The sequence below is a fragment of the Serinus canaria genome, chromosome 13, assembly GCF_022539315.1.
Source record: "Serinus canaria isolate serCan28SL12 chromosome 13, serCan2020, whole genome shotgun sequence".
NCBI lineage: Eukaryota > Metazoa > Chordata > Aves > Passeriformes > Fringillidae > Serinus > Serinus canaria.
Genome location: NC_066327.1, coordinates 7,447,407 through 7,468,698, shown reverse-complemented (window position 1 = coordinate 7,468,698; position 21,292 = coordinate 7,447,407). Strand labels below are relative to the sequence as shown.

Sequence of the window (21,292 nt, the reverse complement as noted above, 5' to 3'; positions counted from 1 at the left end):
TGTTTTGGATTCAGAATAATGTTGGCAGTAAGTTTATGTTCTGTTTTTTTCTAAGTTGTTGTATCATAAATCAAGGATTTTTTTTTTTTTTTGGGTGTCTTGTGCTCTGCCAGTGAAGAGCTACAGAAAAGAAATAGTGAAGGAGCACAGCCAGGACAGGTGACACAAACTGGCCAAAGGGATATTCCACACCATGGAACATTATGCCCAGTAGATAAACTGGGGGAGTTACCTGGAAAGGGACTGGCATTGGTCAGCAGGCAGTGAGCAATTTTATTTGGCATCAGTTATTTGGCATCCCCTATTTATTTTCATTATTATTGTATTCTACTTTGTTTTCTGTTATTAAACTGCTCTTATCTCAACCTACAAGTTTTAGAGTTGATTCTTCTCCCCATTCCACTGCAGCTGGGGGGGAAGAGCCAGTGGCTTCGTGGTGCCCCATCGGCACCATATAGGACAGATATTAAAGCTGTTAGGGAGTGTCCAAGGGAGGACAATGAGGATGGGGAAGGGTCTGGAGAAGAAGCCACACGAGGGGCAGCTGGGGGTACTCAGTCTGTTCAGCCTGGATGAGACTGAGGGTACATCTTGCAGCGGGCTACAGCGGCAGATTCCGATCTCTTCTCTGTGGTGAGCAGTGATAGGACTTGAGGAACGGCCTGAACCTGGGTCAGCGAGATTAAGGTTGGGTATCAGGAAAAGGTTCTTCACCCAGAGGGTGGTTGGGCACTGAACAGGCTCCCCAGGGAAGCGGTCACAGCATCGAGCCTGACAGAGCTGAAGTGGCGTTTGGACAAGGCTCAAGGCAGATGGTGTGACTCTTAGGGCCAGCTGGACTCGATGACCCTTGCGGGTCCCTCCAACTCAGCTTATTCTGTCATTCATTTCCAGCTGGATTCAAACCACGATACCGCCTCAAAACGCCATCGCTCCATTCTGAGCTCCCAGATGCCACCGCAGCCCTGCAAGCGCCCTCACGGTGGAGGGCGGGCGCAGCCGGCCGGGGGGCGGCGGGGGCGGTGCGAGCGGCGGGCGGGCCGCCATGGCGGGGCCGGGGCGGGGCGGGCGCGGGGGCTGCCGGGGCGCGGGCCGGCGGCGGCGGCGGGCGGCGGCGGGCGGAGGTGACCGCGGGGATGGGGAAAATGGGGAAGGGGGGCGGCCGGGCCGGGGGCGGGGCACTGCGGCAGGCTCGGCTCGGCTCGGCTCGGCTCAGCTCAGCTGGGCTGCGGGTAGGGGAAGGGATGGCTCCCTGGAACATGTCCGCCCCCGGCGCGGCGCGGAGCTCCGGGCGGGAAAGCCCCGCTGCCACCTCTGCCTCGGCAGGAAATGGCCTGTCCCGGGCCGAGCCCCGCCGGGCACCCCAGGAGAAGCCGCGGGAGGGCCGAGCCCGGGCCATCGTGAACAGCCCCGGAGTACGTAGCCACACACACACCACACAGGCGGGGCACGGGCCTCGCAGGCGGAGGTGCCTCCCCCAGAGCCCTCCAGTGCCCGGGGCAGCTCCCGCCCGAGCACAGCCCAGTGTCTGTGCCCGCCCCATGGCCTGGGGAGGCTCGAGCCTTCCTCTTCACAGCACGAACTGGGACAGGATGATGGGAATAGTGCTGGATATGGTGCTGGATATGCCCGTGAGAAACAGGCACTGGCACAGCTTGCAGGGTGTTGGGTGTTGCAGTACAACAGTGAGTTGTCAAATGAGAAAAAATACTGGGGCTCCTCCTGTGTTGGGGCATTCTGAAGGCACGTGCATAGTGTTTGTGAAGAGGAATAAAGGATTATTCGGGCCATTGTATTTGATTTCACAATACATAGTATGGCACTTAGCTTAGAGTTGATTAATTTCTCAGTTTGAAAGAAATAAGGTTTTGCCTTCATGTGTTTTGTACCTTGAATAGTAACTGAAGAACCTTAGCTGTGTTTAAATATATTTATCATATATGATCCAATTATTCCATGATTCCGTAATTGTAGGGTACAGTTTGAAAGTATTGTGTGGAGTATGTAGGCTTTACTTGCTTGTATCGGTGTTTAGCCAACTTTCAGCAATCTATTGTGATTTCTGCCTTCTGGATTTTTCACAAAGCTCTGTTTTACAGGATTTATATTGTTTTCACCTCTGACTTTGGGACAGAAGTTGTTCAGCAGAAATGTCGAGAATTGAAAAAATGAGTATCCTCGGAGTGAGGAGTTTTGGGGTAGAAGATAAAGACAAACAAATTATCACTTTCTTTAATCCATTGACTATTTTGGTGGGACCAAATGGTGCAGGAAAAACGGTAAGCCTCACTTTATGTTTGCATTTGAGCTGTAAATAGATCTGGAAGGCCATAACGTGTCAATAATTTCTACAGAAAGGTATTTAATAATATTGCAAAAGTAATGCTGTTTGGTATAAGTATTGTGTTGTTTAGTGTTATTAGAAATCTGCTTTCATGCCTGGAATTTGCAGAGCACTGATTGCTATTTTTTCATAGGAAATTGATCCAGATCCTGATTAAAACTGATTTTGCAACGTATCATATTTTCATGGTACTCAAAAATTAAAATATTATTTCTCTCTCTTTCCATATCTAAGTAATTTCTAAGTGTTTGGGCTGTTACTGTGGATTTGCCTGTAGTCCATCTTGGTTACTCTAAATTTGTCTTTATAACTATATACTTACTTCTGTTTTTTTAGACTATCATTGAATGTCTTAAATATATATCCACTGGTGATTTTCCTCCTGGCACCAAAGGAAAAACATTTGTTCATGATCCAAAGGTAAGTCATGGTGACTAGATGCAATGTGTGTTTACTCCTCACTAAAATGCTCCACTGCACTCAGGTTGTGAATAAAACAGGGATGCTCAAGTCGTAGCCAGCCTTGAGCTGAAATGAAGAAAAGCAGAGAACTGGGGGTGGTTAGAGCATGCTCCACAGCTGGAGAGGCACACATTCCTTTGGCCCTTGAGAAGAATTCCCCTCATTCTGGTTTTTTTGCTTTTACCAAAGGTTGCCAATGAAACCGACGTTCGAGCTCAGATTCGGTTACAGTTCCGAGATGTCAACGGGGAGGTCATGGCTGTGCAGCGCTCCATGGTCTGCACCCAGAAAGGCAAGACTCCAGAATTTAAAACATTGGAATCTGTCATTACTAGAACAAAGTAAGTTGTCAAGTGTTTCTTCTTACTTCGGCATGAAGATAGGTTTGGATTTGGTATATTTTTATGCATCAGATAAGAGAGAATTACATGATGCATTCCTTGACATAGCTGCTAGTTCTTTTAGATTATAAAGATGTGTCATTCCAGTACTTTATCTGATAGCTATGGTGTTAAGAAATACTTATATCTGTTGACTTGCATTTATTTGAAAACTTTATTGGTAAAAAGGGTGGTGAGGCACTGGCAGAGGTTCCCCAGAGAAGCTGTTGGTGCCCCATTTCTGGAAGTGTTCAAGGCCAGGCTGGATGGGGCTTGGAGCAACCTGGTTCTGTGAGTACCATCCCTCTCATGGCAAAGGGAATGAGATGGGTGGCATGGACATTTCCAACCCAAATCATTCCATGATTCTGTGATTGTAGGGTACAGTTTGAAAGTATCATTGTGTGGAGTATGTAGGCTTTACTTCCTTTAGTACCATTTTCAGTTTCACTTTTCTGGCTCATTTTTAACTCCCATCTCCACTGTTTAAGTATATTCCTTTTTAACTCAAGAGCTGTCCTGCCCCCTCTGGTGGTTCCTCAGAGTTCTAATATGTGAAACAGTGACTTCAAAATTTGGCAGTGTTAAATACCTTTGTTGAGCATGGTGATTTTGTGCTTAAAAATTGTTACTTGTTAACTTTTTTTAATTGGTACGTTAAAATGAAGTTATATTGTAAAAATGAGGTTATAGTGTTAAAATGCAGCTCACTTTTTGAAAAACTTGCCAGTAACAACTTTCTGGATTTTCTTTGTCTCCACAGGCATGGTGAGAAGGTCAGTCTGAGTTCCAAGTGTGCTGAAATAGATCGGGAGATGATCAGCGCCCTTGGTGTTTCCAAATCTGTGCTTAACAATGTCATTTTCTGTCACCAAGAAGAATCCAACTGGCCATTAAGTGAAGGGAAGGCCCTGAAACAAAAGTTTGATGAGATCTTTTCAGCAACAAGGTTTTTTCCCTTTATTGTAATTAAATAAAAACTAAGTAAAAAATGTCTTCTCCTAACATAAATGTTAATAAAAATGTCTAAGACACTGTTTCATACATCAAGATTGATGTATTGCCAAGGCAGCTGAAATTTTGCTTTCTTTAAAGGTATATCAAAGCACTCGAAGCTCTGCGTCAGGTACGACTGAACCAAAGCACGAAAGTAAAAGAGTGTCAGACAGAACTGAAATATCTGAAACAGAATAAAGAGAAAGCTCAGGAAATCCAGGATCATCTCAGCAACAGAGAAGCTCAACTGGCTGCTTCTAAGGAGAATGTAATATCAATTGAGAACCAGCTTGAGCCTCTTAAGGTAATTTCCATGAGGATTATATTAATACTTTAATACAGAGCAATAAAAGAAGTGAAAGGTGGATGAATTTCTTGGTTAAAATCTTGCACTTTTAAATCTAATCTTTTGCCCTGCAGCAGACTCAAGCATACCTCTACTCACCTGGCAGATGCTGCTTTAATCTGTAAACAATCATTGAAGGGTTAAGAACAGAATTCTTATAGCAGCATTGGTTTTTTGTCAGTTTAAAATCCCTCTCAAATTTAGCTGGTATCTAAAATAATTTTAAGCTATAAAATGAAACTAAAACTTAAAATTCCCTATTTTAAAAACATATTTAATGAAACTGGAAGTTTTGCACTTTAAAATAATTGATTATGGGGTTCATGAGCTGATGAGATACTTTACTTACTACATTCTTTTGCAGAGCTCTCTGGCAGTAGTTGAACAGAATCTCACAAAAGTAATAAGGTTGGACAATGATGTGAAGGCCCTGGAGAGCAGGAAGCGGCAGATGGAAAAAGATAATCAAGATTTGCAACAGAAGATGGAAAAGGTTGCCTTTATGACAAAAAGCTTAGATTATTTTACTTTATCAGTCTAAGAAAAGCAGTTTTCCTGTTTTGCTTGCTGCAGATTTTCCCCCGTATGTCTGATTATAGAAAATCTGCATGTGAGGTGTTAAACTCTTATTCCTTTAATTCTATTGTGGTAAAAACTACATTTTTAAAACATCAGGCATTGACTTAAGAATTTGTATGTGGTGTACAGGTTTTTCAAGGAACAGATGAACAATTAAGGGATATGTACCAGAACCACCAGAGAATAGTGAAGGAGAAGGAGAAGAGATTGTTGGACTGTAAGCGTGATTTAGACAGAGCCATTAAAGAGTGCCAGAGATTTAACAGTGAGAAATCAGAGCTGCTTATTGAACGAGGTAATTCAGACTTCATTTATAGTCTTGTATGTTTTATAATGTAATTAAATCTGAAATGGAACTACTGATAATTGAAGTGATCTGAACTGGACAAAACTCCTAAAATGTGTGTTCAGGTTCACCTGCACAGTGTGGTGTGAGAGTCTTGCTGGTGGACAAGTTTAGATGTTTTTCTCCTGGAGTTTCTAACAGGCATTTTTTCTGAGCTGTAATTACAACATGTAGTACATTTTGTCATGTAAGAGCAAAAACACATAAAAGCTTAGTGCCTGGCATTCTCCATGTCTCATGTGGGGGCTGGGGACAAGTCAGAGGGCTTGAAGTTAATGTTCTTTCAATTGTGTATTCCTTTTTTCATGGATTATGGGAATTTCAGCAAATCTGTAGTAGTTGAGTCACAGAATACATGCTTACATAAAATATGTTTGGGCTTTGTTTTTTATCAGAATAATAATTTTAGTGATTTTAGGGGCTTGCTTTTGAATTACTGATTTATTTAATTAATAAAAATTTAGTTAGCTGAAATAGCAATCTCTCCCTATAGCTTTCGATTCCATACCTTTTTCTATTGTTGAAAAATAGTTCAAGGTTTCAAAGGCTTTCAACTGGCTTTGAATCCTGAGTGTGTCTTCTGCCTCAGTTTTTGAACATTTACGTCACTTTTCTCTTTCTGTGGAGGTCGTCTTCAAATGCAGGCAGATCGTCACCAGGAGCACATTGTGACCAGGGATTCCTTAATTCAGTCTCTGGCAGCACAGCTGGAGTTGGATGGCTTTGAGAGAGCCCCTTTCACTGACAGGCACATCACCAGTTTTGGCAGGCTGGTGAAGGACAGGCAGGACAGAGAGACAGAAGCTGCAAATCGTGTGATGGTAAGAATTTTGTTGTTTAAGGAGTGTCATTTGTATGGGCCATTGGTGTTTTATTGGTCCATATGGGTCTTTATGGTGTTGGGGGGGAGCTGAAGCTGGTTTTTTTTTAGAATTCTTGGTGGTGTGTCATCTGCATCTTTCCATGGAAATTTTGGAATTAGGAGTGGTCACCAAGGCTATTGAACAGGCAGTTCATCAGAGAGGTTCTTCTAGCAGTCCTCATGCAGGTGGATCATGATAAGTTCAAAAACCTGAGGAAGAATTACAGTGGGAAGCTGGTTTAAAAATAACCAACTTTTTGTTGAAGTCATGTTCAAAATGGAGTTGCTACATACAGAATGCTACTGGTATGGTGCATCTGCATGTTGCTATCAGAAACATTTCAGCTGATAATTTTGGACAAGTTGTAATTTTCTCAGTATTTCCATGTTTTACTGTGGTGATTATTGGCACACTAGTGTGAAGAAGTATTTTAAAATATTTTCCTGTGAAAATATAATGAATATATTATTGCTGATCTTCTTTCAGAAAGAATTTGCACAGAAAGAAACAATGAAACAAAAACAGATGGATGAAATAAGAGACAAGAAAACTGGATTAGAAAGAACCATTGACCTGAAATCAGACATTCAAAATAAGAAACAAGCAGAGCTGAAGAATGTCAAATATGAATTGCAGCAGTTGGAGGGGTATTCAGACAGGATTAGTGAGCTGGATGAGGAGATTGGCAAGATGGTAAGTTAGTGTGTAATTGAAGAAATTATGGAAGCTTGAAGGCTTTAATGTGGCTTTATTGTTAAAAAAATCTACCAAAACCCATAACCACTCCTCGATGTTTACTCTTTCAGATGTGTTTCTGCCCTTATGCTTTGTCTGTTCAGGTAGTGCACCCTTTGAGGCAGGGTCTGTTCACTACCTTCTTTTTGTACAGTCCACACATAGAATGTGCTGCTTCTGCTTGGTGAGTTGTAAACTGGGTAATAGTACACCTGGCAAGTAGGAGATTGGTTACTCTCAAATTATTGGGCCAGAAACTTTGAATTGAAAGTTGCATACTACCTACTTTGGGGATAACTTTGTGAGATGGACTAGTTAGTTATAAGTGTTTTATCTGATGAAGTAAAGTTACAAGCATTTTATGTTCCAGCTAAACAGGTAGTTATGCCTTTGTAGCCAAATAATTTGTTTGTTAGCAGTATATGAATTCTGCTTGACAGTGTTTTTTCTAGCCTACTCACTAGGGTAGTTCCAAATTTAATATACAGTAGATACTAAAATACAGACAGTCAAACTAAGTATGAGTGAGCTTCTGGTAAAAGCATGCGCAAGTTGTGCTGCATTCCAGGACTGCACCCAATATATTCCTGTGGCTTTTCTTGCCCCACACCAGTCATAGCCTTTGTCCTTTTGCATTTATTCTTTACAAATCTTGTGCCATTCCTGTAACAGCTACTTCCTGTAGCAGCTGCCAAAGGCATCCCAAGGGGAACACAAAACTGCCACGACATGCCTTCCTCCACAGCTTTTTCCTTGGAACCAGCCTTGGCCCAAGGCTGTGTTTACTGCCTAGGGTTAGGGTTAGGCTTAGGGTTACGCCTAGGGTTAGCATTTTGAAAACCATGCTGTGGCAGTGTTGTGTTCCCCTTGGGATGCCTTTTGCAGCTGCAGTGTGCCTGGAGCTCTGGGCTTTGTGGTTTTCAAAACACTAGCCCTAGGTATAACCCTGACCCTAATTCTAGGCATTAAAAGCTGCCTTGGCCCAAGGCTGTGTTCACTAATGCTGCTGCCAGGTGGCTGAAGAGGTTTCTTCTGTTTACTTTAGCTAGATCTTTATTGGTTTTTGTAATTATTGCGTCTTCTGGGCTTTTATATTTTGTATAGGAAGATGAACTGGAGAAGGCTGAGAGAAACTGCAATGTAGAAACACTGGAACAGGAAGTGCAGACTCTGCAAACTGAAAAAATGAACCTGGACAAAGCTCTTAGGAGGCTGGATCAAGAGATGGAGCAGTTGAATCTACACACCACAACCATTACCCAAATGGAGATGTTGAAGAAAGACAAAGTAATGTTTTTATCAATATCTCATAAGAGAGGGACATGAAATTGATGCAGTCCCTCCAACATTTGTGTATTTTTCAGTGTATTTGTGTATTTATCAACAATCAAATGTAGAGCTTCTGTCTGACTTCATAGAAGCTATTAGCTTAATAAATGCATTGACAGTTATAAACCTGAAAATAGAAAAATTTCATTTAAACTTCTTCATTTCCTTAGACAGAGAAAGAAGATCAGATCAGAAAAGTAAAGTCAAGACATTCTGAGGAGCTAACATCACTGCTGGGATACTTTCCCAATAAAAAACAACTTGAAGACTGGCTTCATGGTAAAAATAAAAAGATTAATCAGACAAGGGATACTCTTGCTAATCTGAAGTAGGTATTAATTTAATAGATTATTTCTTCACAAGTTTTTATGTAATTATGAATTTAAATGTTAGAAAGTTTAATATGTTCAAAATACTTTTTGCTTTAATTCATTAGTGTTTATTTAGGTATCTGCAAAATCAGAGAAAACTTCCTGCAGAGTTCTAGTGATACAGAGCAGATACAGTTTGTGCTAGTTAATAAAATCACAATATTTGTAGTGTGTCAAAGACAGCACTAAAAGCCAATAGCAAAATAGTGATCTGGAACATTCTTAGTTGTTTGTACTAATTCTAGCTGAATGAATATGCCTGGGGCTGGAAATTGCTGGTCTTCTGATTTTCTGATAAGTCACAGAGTGGTTAGTGGCTATATCACAAATCCATGTGTGATTACCTGTTCTTGGTTTCATTTGATAGAAAGAGTAGGAAGTTTCTCATCAGTAATCATCTAGAAAACAAAAGGGATTTAAAATTAAACACTTATGCTGTACTTGGATGAATAAAAAGTTCATGCTATAGATTGCATGAAAAATCAATAAAGAAGAACTGGTGAATAGTTCTGTAAGTCCAATTTCAGATTACCTTTCCATGGTTTTCGGTTTTGTTTAAACAGTCTAAATCTCTGTGTTTAGGTAATAAAAGTGTTTCTGCATTAATATTTCAGCAAGCGACTGGCATCAGTAGAATATGATAAAACTTACGCCAGTAATGAGCTAAAAAAAAAAGAAGCCCAGTTGTCCAGTCATGAAGCAAAACTTTTTGATGTTTGTGGAAGTCAAGATTTTGACAGTGACCTGAACAAACTTCAAGATGAAATTGAAAAAAGTTCCAAACAGCGAGGTAAATTTGTGTATAGCTTTACTTTTTTCTCTGAAACACTAATTTATCTGATTATTCACTGTTTATCCAACATAAGTGTTCTGTTTGTTTTTCACCCAGCTGTGCTTGCTGGAGCCACTGCAGTTTATTCACAGTTCATTACACAACTGACAGAGGAGAACCAGTCTTGTTGTCCAGTTTGCCAAAGAGTTTTTCAGACAGAGGCTGAGCTGCAGGATGTCATTAGTGATCTGCAGTCTAAACTGCGCCTGGCCCCAGACAAACTGAAGTCCACAGAGTCTGAGCTTAAAAGAAAAGAGAAAAAACGTGATGAAATGATGAGTCTTAAACCACTGCGGTAAAGTGCTCAGGGAACCATTTTGTTACAGGCTGTTTTCTTTCAGATGTGTGGGTTTTGATTATAAAAAACTATGCAGGCATCAAGGAGGCTTTATTCTAGGGCTGGTTAATTAATTTCAGAATGTCATTGTTGGGAGAAATATTTTGAGAGTTTGAGAATGGATGAGGGTAGAGCTTTCCTTCACAAGAGGGCACTCTTGTTCAGTGCTTTGTACCTTCTGAGCACTTGCTGTAATGAACCAAAAGAGATTTTGTTTGCTTGTTTGTGTCATCTCACCTAAAATGAGGGATGTGTTACCTTAGCTGGGTATGTAACATAAGCTTAGTTAAATATGGGCAAGGTTAAGGGGGTACTATTTTAGCTAAATTTAGTCTTCCACTACTAAATTATATAATAGATTTTGTGATCTTGAATGTCTTCAATTTATGCTGCTCTTTCTGACCAAGGAAATTTTAGGGATTTATATTTTATTTAAGGCGAACTGTAGTTGAACTCCAAGATAAGGAAATTCCAGACCTGAGGAACAAGATCCAGAATGCAAACAGAGATTTAACAGGCCTGAAGGGTGAGATAGAAGAACAGGAGTCACTTCTCCAGACAGCTTTGTCTGAGGAAGAGGGTGCCAAAGCACGTTTACAGGATATAACTCTGATGGAAAGGTATCAGGTATGCTTTGGTAACTTTTTTTAAAAATACATAAAATGATATTCCTTTACATTTAAATATGTAGTTCTTCAGTAATATGTCAGAACTTTGAGGCCCTTATTTTAAAATACTTCCAAAGACAGTATTACCTAGATGATCTTGTACTAATAAAACTTTGATTTACAAAAGGTTGGGGTTTTTTTGAGCAGCACAGAGTCCCTGATTCAATTCTGTACTATATGAACTGAAAAAAGAGATGTAATCCAGAACTGAGCACCACCACAAGTACACTCAAGTGTTTTCAGTCCTCATAGTCATTATAGGTCTCTGTATTCCCAGCATCTCACATATGTTTCCTGGTTCTGTGCCATCTGAATATATGGTAAAGGGAAAGATAAATCCTGCACTTTTTATTATTCTGGCATGGGAGACCATTTTGAGCAGTCTTCATGCCTCTATTATCAACACAAAATCTTTGCTTGACTGAGAACCTTCAGAGGAGCAATTGGGAAACCTGGGGCCAGACAAGGGACTGAGAGCGTTACACAAGGTGGAGATGTCAGCAGCTCCTGAGGCTCCAACAATTCCAGTGTTGCAGGGACAGATTGCACATGGAACTGTCCTGGAGTGGGCTGGGCATGTTAAAGGCCTGTGCATCCTTATTGGCCGATTCCATCCGCAATTAGGAATTCCAGTTCCTAGCAGCTGACATAACCCTGCTGCTAATGATGTGACATTGCTCTACAAGGGAAGGAAATGGGGAGCTCTTGAGTGCCTCAAGCCCTGAGGTTGTTCTTATGTGCCAAAGGTGAAGAAATACATTGTTAAAGACTAATTCAGTAGTAATGGTACTTTTCCTCATACTTTCAGACTGATATCAGGGATGTTGAACGGAAAATTGCCCAGCAGGAGGCTAAGCTGCTAGGTGTCAATTTAAGTCGAACTGTGCTTCAAGTAAGCAAAGAAAAACAAGAGAAAAAACACCTGTGGGATACAGGTAGGTCCTACAAACCTGTTATTTCATTTTTGTACTAAAAATAATGTTCCAAAATTCTTGCCATTTTATGTTCTTAAATAACTATTCTCCTAGTTCGCTGTTACTGGTTTTTGGAGTCATACCAGCTTCATTTAGAGATGAATTTTCATAAGGATTACAATAATGGTTTTGATAACAGATTGACTCTGTTTTCATCTGCAGTTACCAGTAAAATTGAATTAAATCAAAAACGCAAGCAGGACCAGCAAAGCCAGATTCAGCAGCTGAAGAGTGCAGTGAATGACCTCAAGGCAGAGAAGCTGCAGATTGTCAGCAGCATGCAGCGGCGGCGGCAGCTGGAGGAGCAGACTGTGGAGTTAACCACTGAGGTTCAGTCCTTATGCAGAGAGATCAAGGTGAGAAATACTCTCAATTGTCTAACCCTTAGCTTTGCTGGCCTTGAAATAAAAAAATCATAATCTCATCATACTCAATATTGTCTCTAGTCCTAGACAATGGAATGGATTTTTAAATGTTTGTATTGTGTTGCTATTGTGTATCTTTGGGAATTTCCAGAATTTTTTAAATACATATTTTCATATTTCCTTTTTTTAATACACACAAAAAAGAAAGTAAGTAACCACATTACTTTTTTTACTGCTTGAAAAATTATTGATCTTCACCAGAACGCGAAAATAAAAACTACTTTTTCCAACTACTTTTCAGGAAGCAGAAGAACAGGTACTTCCTTTGGAGGCAAAGTTAGACAAATTGCAGCAGGAGAAGGAGGAACTAGTGAATAAAAGGACTGCAAGTAATAAAGAAACACAAGAGAAGGTTTGTTTGCTCTTGGCATAGCTGTAGGATTTGATACTGTTTTTGAATGGATGGAAGCTGTGATGCTGAGTTTGCTTTTAGGAAACATCAATGACACCAGGAGGTGCTTTAGATTGGTAGAGCTTTTAGGGAAGAAAAGGAACATGTCAGTCAGGACATGAACTCAATTGTAATTCACCTTTGGCAGTCTTGAAAAAAGATTTCTTGGGACATTTGGTAATATTTATTGGCTGATGACGTTCAAAAGCCCTTCCTAAGTAGACCCAAGAGGAACAGCAAGGATGACCATCACCCATCCTTGCCAAGAGACACACTGGTTCTTCCCAGGTTAAGTGGCCCTCATTCATTTTGGAAAACATTTTCATGCTCACAAGAAGTACTGGGATTGTAGAAGCTGAAGATTTTATTAGAGAACTAAAGGGAGTTAAAATAAGGAATTGTGGTGGTAGTATTATCCAGTATCATTCATACAGAGCATATCTGTTCTTGGACACAAGACCATATTTCATTTGATATCTTTTCTCTGCAGATGAATAGCATAAATGAGAAAGTTAAAGATATAAACAAGTACGTGAAGGAAATTGAAAACTATATTCAACAAGGAAAAGAAGACTATAAAAAGGTAATCTAAAATCGAAATCGTTTTTTAGCGAGTAAAAAGTTAGCATCAAAAGTACTTTTATTTTTAAATCAAATGCCATTTTCTTAATCTTTCTTTAGCAAAAGGAGTCTGAACTTGATGAAGTCAATTCTCATTTGGCTGCCTGTGAGAAACAGAAGGAAAAGATAAGTGAAGAGATGGAAACGACCCGACAAGATATTGACACTCAAAAGGTGGATATATTGTTTAAAGTATACTTGGCATAGTTGAAATAATTCCTAGTTCTGATTTGCCTGCCTATGTCTGTAGTGGTGTGAAATTAGCTTCATTTTGGTTTATTTGATCAGTTGTCTAGTCAGGATAGTTGCTATATATGCATTAGGCTGAAAATAGTCTTGAGATTTGCATGTGGAAATTTAAAACCATTTATCTCTAACTGTAATCTGATGGTATTTCTAAGAGTTAAATCTGGTGGGATAGTAGTCAGCATTTTCAGGAGTATCTTTATGTGGAGGATACATGCCTTTATAAGTAAAGGACAGGCTGCAGGTACCAAAAGTTGCTTGCTATTCCAGATTTATGATGTACTTTGAATTCTTGTGTATATGTTTCAATTACTTTACATTTTTTTACATTCCTTTTAGGAAATATGTCTTTGCCCATTCTACCCTCTCAGTTACTGTCTACTGTTGTAGAACTCCAGTAGGGGACTTGGTTCAGTCTATCCTTGGTGAAAACTGCTTGTCCAGAAATCCATGGTTGAAACATGGATTAATATTCTCAGAAAGAATCAGTCTTGTGTTCACTTGTGACAGTTAACAGTGCTAAGTGTTATTCCAGTTTGAAAGATGAAATAATACTGCTGATTTCCATTTTATTCTATTTTTAGGACAAGGAAAGTTCTTCCTGTGATAATTTTTTTTTTCAATTTTTTTATGCTTGCAGCATGTTTCAGAGTTGTGCAGAACCAATACATTGTAATTGATAACCAACCTGCTGAAACATGTGCTGAAACAATTTCTTGTTTCTTTGGAGCTAGATACAGGAGAGGTGGCTGGAGGATAATCTCACCTTGAGGAAGCGGAAAGAAGAGCTAAAAGAAGTTGAAGACAATATAAAACAACTTATGAAGGAGATGGGAGAAATGAAAGTCCCCCAGATGAAAAAGTGAGCACCTTCAAAACAGAATGATGTGCTTTGCACAAGAATTCATTGAACATCTGGATGTTGTAGTCACTGTGTTTTAGGGTGTCTGATCCTCTTCTTACCCCATTCATGCAGGCCACTTTCTCCTTTGCACCTGTGTTTGGTTCATGTCCCTATGACAGCAGTGTGAATGACTCTGTGAAATTGTACAGTGCTTCTGGCTAGAAATAGAGATATCTGCTCATACCTGTTCCAATCCAATCCAGTCCTTTAAATGATGCTTACTGAGAAATCCACATTTAAATAATTCATGCTTCTGGATGAGAGTATTTAGTTTTTATTTTCAGTCTGCTCACCTAGTTCCCAGCAGCAAATTTTATGTTTATTTCAATAGTTTAGTAATAATTGCTTAGATAATAAACACTTGAAAAGTAGTTACCCCTTTGCTGGTTCTTGCATGTGAAATATTTATTTAGCATGCTAGAGCTTACCCAGTAATTCATCTTATTTTGCTCAGTATCCATCTATAAGATTAATTTTTTGTTTATACATATAGCATTTGAACTTGGCAACTTGCTTCTCCCACTCAGAGTAGTGATTAGAATATATTCTTAACAAACTTAAAACTGTTTTTATTTCAATAATGTCTTCCTTTCAGTGGCATTAGTACTATAATTTTAACTGTTACAGACTTTATAGATATGATACAATGAGCTGTTTTCTAACATAAACTCAAAATTAGAACCCTGATTAAAAAATTGAAGCACTAAATACAAAATCCATGTGTACCAATTCTGGTTTGACAGTGAGCAGAAACATTTGGAGGAGAAAATCGAATCTCTGAAAAGGAACCATCACGTTGCTCTTGGCCGCCAGCGTGGCTTTGAGGAGGAGATTGTTCGCTTCAGGAAGGAGCTCCGAGAGCCGCAGTTCAAAGATGCAGAGGAGAAATACAGGGACATGATGATTGTCATGAGAACAACAGAGCTGGTGAACAAAGATCTGGACCTTTATTACAAGGCTCTTGATAAGTAAGTATTGTCAAATGAGGGTGATTCTTAAATGTTTTCATCTTCATTGGTATTGATAACCTTGATGCAAAAATGTGGGGGTCCCAGTTGTGGGTTTTTCCTGGGTCTGGATTGAAGGCACTTGAGACAGTAATTAATGTTTGGACTCAGGTGTTTATTATTTCTTATCAGTAAAACAGTCTCACTACTGTGAGTTTGGCAGCTTTTCATTAGAAGGCACAAAATGGCCAATAATCTCCTGCTACAAGGTCTTTTAAGACTAAACTGTCCAAGAACTGACACCTGGATTATTTTCCCTTTTAACCCAATAACTGATTCCTCAGAGCTGCAATGGGGACTTTTCTGCCCAATTACAAAATGCCACCCAAATCCAAGAAGAAGAACGAAGAAGAAGCATGAAGAAGAAACCCAGGATGACACCCTGTGCCCTCCATCTTGCTTCCATCCACAACATACTAAAAATCCCCAAACCTAAATTTCTCACCATGTGATACACCTACAGTACTCTCTATAATCTGTTTCACACTTTTGTGGATTCTAGTCCATCTTGAAGTTTGGGAAACTTTCTCCATGGATGAGGGTCAAAGTCAGTGCTCCCCTGGGGGTCAGGGCACCCTAGGGCAGACAGAGGAATATTCCCAGTGCCCTGGGTTTCCACATCAAAGCAGCTTTTGATTTCAGGCTTCCAGGATAATTTAGAGGAAATTGATATGATTCCTTGAGATACATAATTTCTCTTCATATATTCTGACATTTAAATATTAAAGAAACGTAAGGTAACTTCCTAAGTAAATTAATGAAACTATACTGGAAACTGCACAGGATTGGTATGGTGTAGGAAATTTTAAATTAATGTCTATAATGTACATCTGTCAAATGCATTGATGGTAATAATTGGAATTCAATACAGTCATAGATGAGTCTGATATTTGTATTCCTAATTCTCTGAAAGACTTACTTGGAGTTTTGATTGTACATGTTAGGACTTATATTTGCGGTACTGCAGTAGGAGACAGAGAAGGCAGGTGAGATTGATGTTTAAGTCCTTCATTTTTAACCTGAGCCCTTCTACTTTCATTTCTATAGCAATAGATTTTAGCACCTTCTGGTCATATATTAACATGTGTAAAATATGCCAGGTAAATTTCTTGTTTCCCATGGCATTTTCTCAGGTAAATAATTGTGTTTTAAAGAATATTACAATGTAGAGGGGATTTTTTGCCCTTTTCCAGTGTGGGTGGTTTTGTGCTTACATTAAAGAAAGTAAGGTCATAAGAAACATATCTGGCATTTGATGGAAAGTGCAGCAAGTTTGTTCTTGTTTCTGTTTCCTCTGGAAGCTTGTTTGATAGTCTTGGACTGACTGGGCAAAAAGAGCATCTCAAAATTGGTAACCATATACAAAATAAAACATGTGGCTCCCTAAAAACTCTGTTTGTTTGGTATAATGATGGAATAGCAGTGAACAACTTGATGGACAGTGGGAGAGGATTTTGGAATCAGTGAATACATTTCAGGAAATGGAAAGCTGATGCTCAGTGGCAGAAAGATAAATATTAGGAATGAAAAAAGAGAAAGAAAGATAAACATTTTGGCCACTGTAGGAATTCTCAATACACCCATGTCTTGAATAAAGTATGGAATTTTGGCCTTCTCTTTAAAAGGGTTTTCTAGTGCTGGAAAAAGGAGCACAAAAAAGTAATTACGTGGTTGAGGATACAATATAATGGTCAGGAAGAGAAACAAAATAAATGAGAACTTTCCAAGTTGAAAGGACATTCTAGAGGAGCTCTGTTCTAAGCTGGTTTGATAATAACATTAAATAAAGTTAACATAACATTAGAATGTAAGCTAATCCAAAATCTTTGTGAAGATCTAAGTTATTCAGAGCGTGTATAAGTCTTCCCTTTCAGTTGTAATGGAAATGCACTCCAAGAATTTCCTTTTTAGATTTTTTTTTGGTGTGGTATCAAATCATCTGTTGTTTCTATTTAAGGCTAAACAGGAAAACAGTCTTGTAATTTCAAGAAAAATAGATATGCATCACTTAGCGGTAATCGTCTGAAAAATCAGTGAGGCAAAATGCTAGCTCTAATGGCCAGAGCTGCATCTGTGGCTGGGAAAACCAACATTTTGGGTGTTCCATGCTATCAGATTATCTTTATTGACCCTATTTAGAGATTTAGGATAAATATTGATGAGGAATGCATTCTTGGGCCGAAGCAAACAGTTGAAAATGCTTCATTTTTTACTTAACCTATCAGAGTTGATACATCAGTATTCCCCAGAACAGGTGGAAGAGCAAAGGTAGAAAAAGCATATGTAAAAGTCCATTTCAGAAGGGTATTTTATTTCCAACACATTTTTTGAAAGAAGACATTGCCATAAAGCGAGTGAGCATTTCTTTCATTACAGAGTAGCTTTTCTGTAAAAAGACAAGTCAGAAATGCAGTGTCCTGTCCTTTTCTGAGTGTTTTGTAAGATTTCATTTGTTAACAAAGTCATGCTTCTATGTTAACCTGAGAAATTAAATTAAAAGTTATTAATGATACCCTGTGTTACTCTTGCTACTGAAAAGTATTTCTTGTCATAATGCCTGTTTTGGTAATTACAAATTATATTCTCAGTAGGAATTCTCTTCTCTGAGGAGACTTCAGGTTCTCCTTTCTTGCTGTTGTTTGCCCTGTTGGCATACTGTGCCAGAATAACACTCCTGTTGTGAAAAGCTTAACATCAAATTCATCTTACTGGTGTCAGGCTGAAAATAAACCTCACACATAAATCATAAATCTCTTAAAAAGTCAGGTAAAGTCATTCTCCATTGAGTGACTGCAAATATATTTGTTGTCATTACTTTCCTGTTTCTTAGAACTGAGCTCCTTGTGAGCATAGAATTATTTACACAATGGCATGTTGTTACTCTTTAGGTACTTCTCTGGCCAAAATAAACAAGTATTTTTTGTATTTTTAGTAAAAGTATTAAGAGAATGGAAAGGGAGCTGCCACCTGCCTTAAAATCCCTAGCAGTCCATAGCAGTCCATGGCTGCATCTCTAACAGTTTACATTTTTTGCTGTTTTTTAGAGCAATAATGACATTTCATAGCATGAAAATGGAAGAAATTAACAAAATAATTCGGGACCTGTGGCGAAGCATTTACAGAGGACAAGGTATGTTAATAATTTTTTAAGTTTTACCCATATGTATCCATTTGATATTGGGCACTGCATAAGGAAGAGTATTTGTTGGCCAGATGAGAAATAGCTGGTTCCATTCTAAAGGCTGTATCTATTCTTCACCACTATTATCTTTTTATTGCACATTATGTAGTAACATGCAGGATAAATAGAGTTAATTTTCACTTTTCTGTGTTTTCCAAAGGTTAGGTTTCTTTGTCACAGGACAGTGCCTGAGTTAATTACTACCATTTTAGAAAAGTTAATTTCCAAGATGGATCTATCAGTGGGAGTTCTGAATGGAATTTTTATTGTTACTGCATATTATACCTCTTATCTCCCACTAATCCTATGATATTTTTCAAGATTTTTGGTAATGTATGAGCTGTCTCCTTCCCATTTTCAGATATTGAATATATAGAAATTCGCTCTGATGCAGATGAGAATGTCTCAGCCACTGACAAAAGAAGAAATTACAATTACAGGGTAGTGATGGTGAAGGGAGATACAGCACTGGATATGCGAGGAAGGTGCAGTGCTGGGCAAAAGGTAATGGCTCTTTGTCTTCAGTACACAGCAACAGGGATGCTGAAAACTGACTCACATGAATGTAGAGGAGTCAAGTGACAAAGAACAGGCAGCTCCAACTCTAATTTATCATTGTCTACAACTTCACTTTCTCTGGGTGTTTCACAATATGTGACTCAGCATCTGACCCCTGCTTTGGGCTGCCAAAATCCATTGTTTCAGATGGGCACTAGGCTGATGCCTGCAGGAGTGAAGGGTTTGACTTCCTCTGTCCTCAGGTTCAAGTCTTCCCATTTTGTCTCTTCCAGGTTACCACCAAGGTTACCTCAGCTTCAGGTCTATTGACTTGCTTCCTCTTTTTTATTTCTTTCTGAGCCCTTGGTCTTTTTGCAACTGCATCTACTTCTAAGTTGATAGGACCTCTCTTCCTCCCAATGATGCTGCTTTCACCTGCTGCTGACTAGAGCCTTTCAGTTCATGTCACCAATATCACACCTAGCCATACTTCCAGGCATTGCATTTCCTCCTGTGCTGTCAGCTTGCAGCTCTGTGGGCTGTCCATTCCTCTTCAGTAACACACACTGGCCAAGCTGCCTGATGACACACCAGCTGTGACAATACCTGTGGTCAGAGTTCCTCACAGTTAACCACACCCACACATGCTGAGGGTTGTTTCCACCTGTCTGTTCTATTAAATGTGTCCTCTCCTGGAGTACTTTAGCATGTTGCGTTAGAGTCCTATGTAACTGAGAGTGAAACTTGAACAAGTTTCTTAGCTGAAGTTCTGAGAATTCTTCTTTGATGATGAAATGTGATGCCAGCAATCATGATAATTGGAAAATATTTTCGGCAGCGCAGTTTCCATTGAGTGTTCTGTAGTTTTTAGTAGTTCAGGAGATCTTGTAAATATGATTACACATCATTTGATGCAAAGCTAACATAGAAGGTGGTAAATCCTGCTGTCTTCCATTATTGTAAGAAGTCAGGAGTTCAGTAACTCAGTAATATACAGACAAATTACCACCTGCTGCAGTGGGGTGGGCTCAAGCAGAGTGTAGGGGTAATGCAAATGGCAGCTTTACCTCAGATCAGAATCCTTACTTCCAGTGTCTTCTGAATTTTGAGTGCTTCTTTGTAGAGTCAATCTTTGAATTCAAACTAGAAGTTTCAAGGTAGTTTTTCAGGAATTAGTTACTGTCATTTTGTGAACTGTCAGCACATTGTTCTGTAAGCTTCAGTCACAGTTTGTAATGGCATTAAAAACAAGTTGTTTTGTGTAAATCCTCTTTAAACAGTTTGAAACTTGAGATTTTTGTGGTTTTTCCTTTCCCTCAGGTGCTTGCTTCTCTCATCATTCGCCTTGCTCTAGCAGAAACATTCTGTATCAACTGTGGCATTCTGGCCCTGGATGAGCCTACAACCAACCTGGACCGAGAAAACATCGAGTCCCTGGCACATGCCCTGGTGGAGTAAGTGAGCTCTCCTTGTGATGCTTAACAGTGGGAACTTTTCAATACCCATTTGGCCTTATATTTTAAACTGGCATGGCTTTGTTGTGAGTAGTTTTAGATTCCATCTCTATCTGGAAAGAAAAAGGTATTTCTTATATAATTTCAGGGGCGGAGTTTATGAGGTTAAAAAGAGTGGGTAATCAGCATTAGATTACTTGATGATTCATATCATTCATTATCAATATTGAAATATTTTAGTGCTATGTATTGGCAAGTTCTCTGATGCTGGCACAGGCTGTAGGGAAATGCACACTGATGATTTCTCTTTGTAGGATAATAAAGAGCCGCTTACACCAACGCAACTTTCAGCTGCTGGTGATTACTCACGATGAAGATTTTGTTGAACTTCTGGGCCGTTCTGAGTATGTGGAAACATTCTACAGGATAAAGAAGAACATTGACCAGTGCTCTGAGATCATGAAATGCAGTGTCAGCTCCCTAGGCTCCTATGTTCATTAGAATGCCAAGTAGTTACATACTACAGTCAGCCTAACCTGAGCCACTGCCTGGCTTGATAGAGCTCAGTGTAGGTGTCTGAAAATGTAGTTCCTTCCTATCATATTCTACTCAAGCTTTGTAACAATTTTAGCCAGAGTCTAAAACTGTGAGACTTTTAAACTTCTTACCTTTCTACATACTTCTGTGCCTGAGCTTAGGAATCACCATAATTTGAAAGAATTTAAATGAATGCCACACAGTTAAATTTTGATGTATTTTATGCTTTAAAAGTGAAAATAAAGTTGTGATGTTCTTTTTGCATATTGTGTGGGACAAGTTGCACAAGTTGCAGATTCTCTGGAATGGCTGTGGCTCTGCCAGGGGAATACAGCTTGCTCTCCATCTCTGGCAAGGTCAGCAGTGATGGGTGTCACTTTGGTTGAAAGTGTGTTCATTGCTATCTCCTAATCTACCCAAAATTGACGAGCTTCAAAGAGAACTTTTACTATGTTCTCTACAAGGT

The 21,292-nt window shown here is 39.4% G+C and overlaps 1 protein-coding gene across 2 annotated transcripts; it reads left to right on the top strand.

Moving 5' to 3' along the window:
• The first annotated feature begins 1,075 nt into the window (after positions 1 to 1,075).
• Positions 1,076 to 21,090, top strand: RAD50 (RAD50 double strand break repair protein). Of its 2 annotated transcripts, none has more exons than XM_030229291.2 (26): positions 1,076 to 1,124; positions 2,100 to 2,279; positions 2,681 to 2,764; positions 2,996 to 3,147; positions 3,950 to 4,135; positions 4,282 to 4,486; positions 4,893 to 5,021; positions 5,237 to 5,402; positions 6,081 to 6,274; positions 6,803 to 7,009; positions 8,156 to 8,338; positions 8,551 to 8,708; positions 9,366 to 9,541; positions 9,641 to 9,878; positions 10,358 to 10,547; positions 11,397 to 11,523; positions 11,725 to 11,918; positions 12,229 to 12,339; positions 12,869 to 12,961; positions 13,060 to 13,173; positions 13,980 to 14,107; positions 14,893 to 15,117; positions 18,201 to 18,286; positions 18,699 to 18,841; positions 20,156 to 20,289; positions 20,604 to 21,090. In XM_030229291.2, the coding sequence occupies exons 2-26, from the start codon at positions 2,151 to 2,153 to the stop codon at positions 20,788 to 20,790; spliced, it is 3,939 nt and encodes a 1,312-aa protein (XP_030085151.2). In that variant the 5' UTR covers positions 1,076 to 1,124; positions 2,100 to 2,150; the 3' UTR covers positions 20,791 to 21,090. The 2 variants fall into 2 exon arrangements, with proteins under 2 accessions (XP_030085151.2, XP_018770896.2); XM_018915351.3 differs by lacking the exon at positions 1,076 to 1,124 and adding an exon at positions 1,667 to 1,685.
• The last annotated feature ends 202 nt before the right edge of the window (positions 21,091 to 21,292 follow it).